The sequence below is a fragment of the Gavialis gangeticus genome, unplaced genomic scaffold (assembly GCF_001723915.1).
Source record: "Gavialis gangeticus isolate Ggan-Ray unplaced genomic scaffold, GavGan_comp1, whole genome shotgun sequence".
Classification (NCBI taxonomy): domain Eukaryota; kingdom Metazoa; phylum Chordata; order Crocodylia; family Gavialidae; genus Gavialis; species Gavialis gangeticus.
The window spans coordinates 77,166,756-77,175,899 of NW_017729024.1; the positions used below are offsets into that span (position 1 = coordinate 77,166,756).

General features: G+C 39.0%; 1 protein-coding gene across 2 annotated transcripts in view; it reads left to right on the forward strand.

Moving 5' to 3' along the window:
* The window catches only part of DCP2 (decapping mRNA 2), a 26,956-nt gene extending 18,021 nt beyond the window's left edge, over positions 1–8,935 (forward strand). The window contains exons 5-11 of one of the 2 annotated variants that reach the window (XM_019517271.1): positions 268–420; positions 2,341–2,453; positions 2,608–2,715; positions 3,680–3,809; positions 4,189–4,290; positions 6,417–6,468; positions 7,049–8,935. In XM_019517271.1, coding sequence (XP_019372816.1) covers positions 268–420; positions 2,341–2,453; positions 2,608–2,715; positions 3,680–3,809; positions 4,189–4,290; positions 6,417–6,468; positions 7,049–7,212 — 822 coding nt within the window. In that variant the 3' untranslated portion in view covers positions 7,213–8,935. Of the gene's footprint in view, positions 1–267; positions 421–2,340; positions 2,454–2,607; positions 2,716–3,679; positions 3,810–4,188; positions 4,291–6,416; positions 6,469–7,045 lie in introns of both variants that reach the window. The other variant, XM_019517270.1, reaches the window with a different exon arrangement.
* Positions 8,936–9,144: the final 209 nt, after the last annotated feature.

Genomic DNA, 9,144 nt, shown 5'->3' on the forward strand with positions numbered 1-9,144 from the left:
GTCAGGGTTCCCCAAGAACATGGAGCTGACAGGTAACATAACAGGTCAGAAAGGTTTTAACACTTTGGGGTTCTATTTGAGCTCTCTTGGTTTATCTCGTGAGTCAAGTTTGTACACCTAACGGTAGTAACATTATGTGGCACCCCTGAAAGGACCTCTGTGGCACCCTGGTTGAGAATCACTACCCTATGTACACAACCTTGACCTTTGTGCTGTTACTTTGAAGGTCTGACCTGCAAAATCTAATTTATTTTCTATGCTGCTCAGGTGTTTGAAGAAACTGGTTTTGATATCAAAGATTACATCTGCAAAGATGACTACATTGAGCTGCGAATCAACGACCAGATAGCACGATTGTACATCATTCCAGGAGTTCCAAAGGACACAAAATTCAATCCCAAAACCAGAAGAGAAATTCGGGTATGCATAATTATTTCTTGTGCTGAAGGCTCTGTGTTGGCAGTAACTTAAAGAAGGTTGATCAAAATTAAGGGCCTGCATGATATTAAAAGAAACAGGTGATGAATGCTCCAAATGCAGATTGAAGGCAGCATTTCATCACTAGGTTTTGTCATTTTCCTGCAGGTCTGATGTGAAGACTGATTGCTGACCAGCTGTTCATTAAGATGCCACGTTTATCATAGCCTGCATGCTCCAGTACTAGGTTTATCTGTGACAGTAAAGCACATCCTTCTCTCTTCTAACTGTTGTTATATTTTTGTAGCTAATAGTCTTTATTAAATCTTAACTAAATTCCTTGGTGCTTGGATTCTTCTGAGAATATCAGTATATAAAGGATACTCTGCAAAAGCCTACACACCAGAAAAGCAAAATGGGGGCTGCTCTAACTCTCTAGGCAGCCCATACAATGCAGATCTTAGTGTGCAGCAAACACCAGGGATCAGGCTGGGGTGTGGAGTGTGGTGGGAGCCAGCCATTGTGTGTGATATTTGTACTCAGTGGACTTACGGAAGCTGTTGCAGAAGGAAGAAATCCTGAACATTTCTGGTACTGTTGGTGACATTAATCTTGTCATGGCATTTGAATTTTTCTTGTCATGCAAATAAATTCAAGAGCAGTATTTGAAAATTAGGATCAATTTTAACCGTATCTGTATTTTTGGAATTCCAAATGCAAGAGGAATGCCCTCTTCCTCCTATTTAGATTCCTCAGAGGTATAAATGGTCTCCTTGCTTTAGGTGCCTTTTTGATGTGATCTAGCTTAGGGGTTCCCAACCCTCAGGCCGCAGCCTGGTACTGGGCTGTGAAGGGTTGGTTGCCAATCTGCAGGAGGGTTGGCTGCTGGAGCAGAAGTGACCACGGACCGGCAAACTGTGGACTGGAAGTGAATGGCGTACTGTGGACCGGCAGCCAACCCTTTTTTATACTGAGTATAAAAAAGGGTTGGCTGCCTGCCCGCAGTATGCCGGTCACTGCTGGTGCGCAGTTTGCTGGTTTGCAGTCACTTCCGGTCCACTGTTTGCCAGTCCTCAGCATAAAAAGATTGGGAATACCTGATCTAGCTAAACTTCGAGTCTTTTTTGAGGACTGGATAGAATTGTTTTGGAAAGTCCTTGCAACATTCTTTACCCTTTTAAAGTATGCATGACTTGGCTGAAGCATGCAGCTAGAAAGAGGTTAAGTGAAGTTTTTTGTATATTGAATGGGTTTTCAGAGTACTTTATTTTTATGTAATTCATTTTAATGGCATGTTATGCAGAGTTCAAAATAGAAACATCATATTTGTTGTTATCAAAGTCTCATATGTTAGAAAACAGCTGTCTTGCCCCCTTTTTGGATTGCTTTTTTTTGTCATCAACCATAGGCTGGATTCAGTACTATAACAATACTTCAGTTTTTCTTATGTAGACGTAGTGCATGCTGGAGCATTCTATGAGTGGGTGCTGGTGATCTGTTTGTTTGCATTTGAAATAAAATGTGGGGGATGGGAATGGTGAGAGAGAAATTTGCAAAACTATTTGTAGCCTCTGATTACCCTGGCCTTTCCTGGCATTGATGCAAATAAAGCACTGTTTGTTATTATAAACTTTATTTTAAATTAAACTTAATAAGTTACTGAGTACCATAGTCCACATTTTATGTATCCCTATCCTATCATTTTGGTGTGTTTTATGTATTCGTGTCCATTACAGTGTGGTTGTGGTCAGAAAAGTGACTGTACCATTTTAAATAATTAGGTATGGTAATGAACAAACTCTTGTCATAGTTGATTAATTCAAACCCTCCTGCAGTTTGAAGAATATCATTGTGGTTGATGTGCCATTCACTTAAATCCCTTCCAGACATCACTAAAGTAATTACTTTTTTCCTGTGTTTCAGCATATTGAATGGTTCTCAATTGACAAGTTACCATGCCATAGAAATGACATGACCCCAAAGTCCAAGCTAGGTTTGGCACCTAACAAGTTTTTCATGGCTATTCCCTTTATCAGGTATGTTCAAGAAAAGTCAAAGGCTAGCCCAGAACATTTCACCCTTTCTTGGCAAAAAGACTGTGTGTGTGTGTGTTTTGTTTGCTTAATTAAACTAGATTTTACTGATTTTTTTTTTTGATTTTTTTTTTTTTTTAAATGCTAATATTTATAGACCATTGAGAGACTGGCTTTCTCGAAGGTATGGAGACTCCTCTGATAGTGACAATGGATTCTCATCTACTGGGAGCACGCCGTCCAAACCCAGCTTGGAAAAAGTGAGGTAATAAGTCGTGTCACTTAGAGCCCTGTCTTCAGCCCTGCATAAAGCAAGGGTGGTCATAAAGCAAAAGTGTTTTTTTTTTCTGTTTTAGAGTATTAACATTTATTATAATATAGTTTAAAAGTATTATTCTTAATAGGGTGAAAGGTTTAAACAGTGCTATCTGGCAAACTTTTTAAAATGGCAAAACTGAGAGAATGTCTTGAGTTTCCAGATGGAAATGTGGAGCACAAAGAAAGAAAGAGCTTTACAAAAAATTGAATTTCTCTATCCGAAAAGGTAGAACAAGTAGACAAGATTTCTAAAAATGTCAGGAATAATAGATCAAAGTTAAAAAGTCACTAAAAACAAAGGTTTTGTGAAGTAATTTCAGAAGCAGCTGGATGAAACTTATGTTAGAGTGATAGCAAGAGGAGTGTTTTAAAAATCAGTGTGTGATAAGTCATTTGTAGACTCAAACTTTGAATAGAATTGGGTGGCAGGAAGGCTTTAAACGGAAATGAGCATATTGTAATGTTCATGGGTTGCAGCAACTTCTCAAGCAAACTCCAGCTCCCAAAGAGTTTTCTTCAGCAATTCAGTGTAGTTCAGTGCCAAAGTTGCTGCTGGATAAAATAAAAGTAAGTGTCACTGTGCCTGCCTCTTCCTGCTAGGTGTGTCCCACTAGAGGAGGGAGGTTTCTTGTTACTTGATAAATAGGAGAAAGGGGAGTTTTTTTGTTATCTGATAAATACCCTTGGCTTTCAAAGCACAGGAAATATTTTTTCCTTACTGTCCAGCTGTTTCCCAAGTAAGCAAATGGTAAATGAGGAGAATACTAAGTTATACCTCTGTTTTCTCTAGTTCAGTTTTACTTCCACACCTTTCTACAGAAGCAAAAAAAAATGCAGTTCTGCTCTGATCAGAATAGCTTTGAAGTTTGCTTGCAAATAAAATGTTTGTTTGGTTTTTTTTAATGTGCTAGATCCAAACTTCGTTATAGTCAGCAGGTGTTTGCAGATGGGCCTTTAGGAGACCAGTGGACAAAGCACAGGCAGCCACAACCACAGAAGCCATATAATCATTCTGAGATGTCTGAAGTTTTAAAAATTAAGGTAGGCTTTGTTTCAGAAGCCACTGGGTTTGTTTGGGCCCTTAAAAATTGATAGTACTTATTCAGACTCTTGGCTTTTGTTACCGGAAGGGGTGGTGGAACCATTATTACTTAAAAGGCTTTGGTATTTGGAGCAGGGGATAGGATAGGGCTTTGGTTGATTTCTTCTCTCACCTCTTCTGGTTGCCTGGTGGGTGAGAAGCTGTTTTTAGTTTTATTGTGCCTCAGTTTCTCATCTGCAGAATATTTACTTTCAAGAATGCTTTGAGACATTTAGGTGAAAATTGCCTTTTGGCAAGTGTCATAATACAGCGGTGCATGCTGCTGATGTTTAATCTTAATATTTACTGCTTTCTTTGGGGGTATGATGGCTGACTCAGAACGTGAGGGGCAATGGTAGAAAGCAATATCAAGACGCTTCTAACCAAAAGAAGAGGACAAATGGGGTCCACAGCCAACCAGCTAAACAGAACCACACACTGGTAAGATATACAACAGTAACTGTTGCATTAACAACTTTGGTGACATTTAATTAAGTGTAGACTAAAGCTTTGGTGGTAAACAGTAGATTGTCCAGTGATGTAAGCAGACCAAATTGAACAGTGTCCTTTGACTGTTGCGTATTAGAATTCCTTTGGGTAGCCTATTGCAAGTGAATTCTAGTGCATAATGGTGTTGGAGCAACGTTGTAGCCACAGTGGTTCAGGTATAATGTGAGACAAGTCAGATAAGCTTTTGAATGCAAGGCATTCAATCTTGTGAAGAATTTAAAAGTTTGTTTAACTTGATCCTAAGCATGTAGTCAGTCCAGCAAAAGATACCACCCGTGAAAACCATTGCTTTCCAATGCATAGCAGTCGGGCCTTTCTGTTGCTTTCTAGGTCTCTGCCAGATAAATGCCTAGTATATGATGCCAAGTCAAAATATACGTATAATTGGTTTGTGTGTGATGACCTATTTTGTTGCATGGAAAAACTACATATTAATTGTAAAATGTTTGCTTCCTCTCTGGCTAGAACTTGGACTTGTAGACTTGGAAATTTCTACCCCAGAGTCTTATCTATCCTATGCCACAGTAGGACTAAATTCAGTAATGTTTAGCCCCAAAGTTCATAGCAGTACTAGCCTGTTGTGTTCCCTTGGGATATTCTTTCTTGCACCCACACAAACACCCTCCCCTGGCTCATTGTTGAAGAGTTTGCATATCAGATGAATGCTCTTTTTGACAGTGGTTCTTGTTGAGGAGATGTTCTCCCCATGTTCTCCAGGCTTCACTCCTTGTGCCGTCGTTCTGGCAGTATTATTAATTTGGCCAAACTCTGAAATGCCCCAGGGAAGAAGGCAGCATGTTGCCAGCCTCAGTGGCTCATCTCCCTGACTTCCCAGGCCTCTATGGCCATGTGACTCAGTTTGTCAGTCTGTGTCTCGGCTGCTTCTTGCTTTCTGCTAATAAGCTGGACTTATTAATGCTGCTGTTGCTTCCTAATTCCCTGCTGTCTGGTGTCACGTAGAAGTGCAGGGAGCATGCACTGTGATCCAAATAAGCCTCCCTTTTGCAGAAAGTAGGGAAGCAGGGGGATGGTTGCAGGCAGGGTCCCAGCAGGGCAGGGAAAGGGAACAACATGTCAGGTAACAAGTTGCAGCAGAAATGCTGAAATCTGTGGCCTCTTAGAAAAAACCAGGTTCCATAATTCTGGAATCCTGGAGTCTGTTGGAACCTTGACTGAGATTAATGGGGAGTTCACACTTCAGAGCTGTTGGAGGCTGTCTGCAGACTCATGTACCTGCCAGTGCATCTGTTTGGCTTGTGTTGTGAAGGTGGTCTTCAGGCTGTAAGGCTAGAAGAACCTTTTTAAAACACAGAAAATTGAGATTCTGAAACAGTGATGAGGCAAGGAGTGAACTGTGTTCAAGTTTCTGTGGACTATGTGGGGCCCTGCTTGTGTTTCTTGTAGGAGCACAGCATTGATATGGTTCGTGCCGGAATGACTGAATAATCCCCTCTCAATATACATGCTTAATGAGTCCCAATTTGCCATCTTTTTTTTTTCTTTTTCTTCTTTTTTTAAGCATGTAAGCTCATCAGTGAATAACATTCCCATATCCGAAGTATTGGTGTAGAGGTATTGCACTAACAGTAAACATATAAGTGGCACGTCTACAGCTCTTGGTATGATGTTGAGAGCAAATACTTAAGGGGAAGGAAAGCTTTTAGTGCATGTCAGTTTTCTTTTTCCTTCTGTTCTCAAAAAAAATCTGAAACTAATACCTCCTTAAAGTAATAATTCTTGTGTGTTACGTAAGAGTCTTATGTTTTATAATATAGAATTATAAAATAAATTAATTCTATATTTTAACATTTTATTCTTTCAAAAGATTTGTAGTAGAGTTTGAGGTGCTCATTAGATAATCTTGGGGAGCGGTAATTCAGAACTTGCTTTGGGACTGCACTTCAGTTTTCAGTTGAAGTAGCTAAGTTCAATGTTGAGTTTTGTTTTTCTTTGTTATCTAATTCAAGAATGTCCAAGCTTGTATGCATCTCCTTGTGAGTTGATTAGAATTAGGATCTGTGTTATGAAGAGTGTAATGTGGTCATTCTTTTAACCAGAAATGTGAAAAAAAGCTTAATCCACGAAGACTTCAGGATAATTTTGAAACGGGTAAGTATATTCCTAACTTCCATACACATGTGACTATGTTGAGGGTTGAAGGTGTTCTGTACATGGGGGATTACATATACCAAGATGCAGGTTAAATGAAGCAACTTTTTCAGATGAAAAGTCTGAATTTTTAGAACTGCATAAACTTCTTGCAGCTCATGCTAAGAAGAGAAACCATTTATTTAAATCAAAGTTTCCACTCCTTTTTTTTATTTGTGAAATCTGTGGGATTACAGAATCAGAGTTGCAGAAGAATCCCCCCACCCCCCAAACCTGTGGTATGCAGACAATATTTACTGTTGTGTGTAAAACAAAATACTTACTACAACTCCTATGAAATTGGCCTTGACTATGACCACTAGAAGGCCAGTAAAGGTGAGGGATTCTTTTGCTACCCTATTTGTTTGAAACCATGACCAAATTAACCAAGCTGCCAGGGTGATTTGATATTAATTGAACAAGTTTCTTGTACAGCAGTGTAAAGCTAATACAAGCATATTATCAAATAATCCCCTTGATCAATAACTGTTCAAGGTTTTCTGCAGTTAAGTTTTTTGTTCTTTTTTGTTTTTTAAAGCAGATGCAGCCTATGACATGTGTTGCTCCAGTGAAGACCCGCTGCTAGAACAGACAGAGGGAGACTCTGTGGCATGTAATGGCCATTACAAATTCACTTTCTCATCGAGAGCTTTCTTGAGCTTCAAGTTTGACCATGATGCCATCATGAAAAGTTTTAACCTCTGACAGCAAGCCTGTTCTAGAGGAACAAAAATCAAAGACTTGCCTGTTGCAGTTGAGTGGGTTTTTAATCCAGCCTTACTTTTTCTCAGGAGTTTTCTGTGTGTTTGTTTTAATGCAATGCAGGGACTGGTATGGTGATCTAAAGGGTTCATTCTTTTTGCAGTATGGGAGTGGCAGTGAAGTGTTGCACTTTAAATGCAGTATAGCCTTTACCTACAAAAGTACCTTTCCAGTGTTTAGTTTGCTCGTTCCTAGCTGTACATTAGAGGGCATTCTTTTCTGTTTGTTTGTTAAAACTTGCTGCACATTTAGATTTGTCATTCATTGCAATATTTTAGTGTTGGCAGTACACTAACACTGAACTTTTAGCCTGCTATGATGTAAAGCTGTTGCAATATTCAGTCTTTATTCTCCAGTACTTGGCAATAGTATAGCAATGGCAAAGAAAGTAATTCTCAGAGGACTCCTGTATTCTCTATCCCAGTAATGGCAAAACCTAAAGTTGCACATTTCTCCTCCCCAGTTGTCTGCCTAGACTGTCTTCTCTTTATATTGAAACTTGTTTCAAAATGACTTGCAATGAGTAGGATTCAAAGTTATATCCTTTGGGTTATGTTTTGCCATGACTTGCAGCTTTTCTTTTTTTTTTTTTTTTTCCTGTGGCGATACCTGTGATGGACAGAACTTGCCACTTCACATGGCGTAGCATCATATCTTTGTCCGCAAAAACTGTCTGACTGGAAGAAAATCACCTGCAGTTTCTGTTTAGTTGCAGCTAATATCAAGAAATTAGGAGACGCTAATTTCTGTGAGAGGGGATTCTTGTGTAACATTTTTTATATTCAATAATAATCTAAAATACCCTCTAATCTTGGGAGGGAGGAAGCATCCGGGCAAATGTCTGACTGGATAGAGAATACCTTACGTGCCGCTTATAGGTTTGCAATAACCTTTTTAAGTGTCCATTATAGTGTTTTACACTGTCCTTAGGGGTTTTTAGTGTAATGTATGTTTATATATCCAATAGTATTGAATTTTATATTGCACTTGCATCTCAGTGTCTGAAAACTGTAGCTGAGAATGACTGAAGCTACAGCCTTTTAATAACAATATAAAAGATGTGAAAAATTAGCAGTAGCAATTCAGGGGATGCATTAAAAAATACTAGTCCTACATTCTGATCCAGCTGAGCGAGTTTAAATACTTACATTTTAACTTACTGCAGAGGATCTTACAGGGGAACATTTATCTTGGCAATGAACAACTGTATTTTGTATATCTTCAAGTGAACTGTTCTCTGAAATAAATAAAGGTTAGTGGGTGTGTGATTTGGAGGGCTGAATGCCTTAATTGACTTTGGTCATTCCAAGGCTGAGTCTTCTGACCAGAGAATGTATATTCACTCACGGACAGCCTTTTTTATCTCATGCAATCTCTGTGTTCTTGCAAGTACCCGTGTTGCCTGTTAGTTTGTTTTAGTCCTCAATAAGTAGTTACACAGCTTATTTTTTACCTTCACCTTCTTGCCTCTCCCCTTTTTGGGGCCATGCAATTTATGAGTTTTTAATGATGGTAAAATATTTTGTTAGCTGGAGAAGCTAGACTCTTACCTTTTCGTTAATAGGAGAAATTGACTTCAACATTTTTCCCATTTGGATCAGAAAGTCTTGAAATTACTTGGTTTAAAGCCATTTTTCTTGGCTTGCTAGGCTCTTACTGAAAAAAAGCAAGAGGTCAGTCTTTTGACAGTCCGGCTTAATATCCAGAGGTTGCTTGCATTGATAAATGCAAAAGTGCTGTCATTAAGTGAGAAATTGGGATAATAAGGTTGGGAAAGGATGAAGCACCAGTCAATTCTTTTTAGCTGAAGTAGTTGATTTCCCAGCAATAAGTGCCTAGCTTGCAATGAATGGGAGGTTAGCATTCGCATCTCCA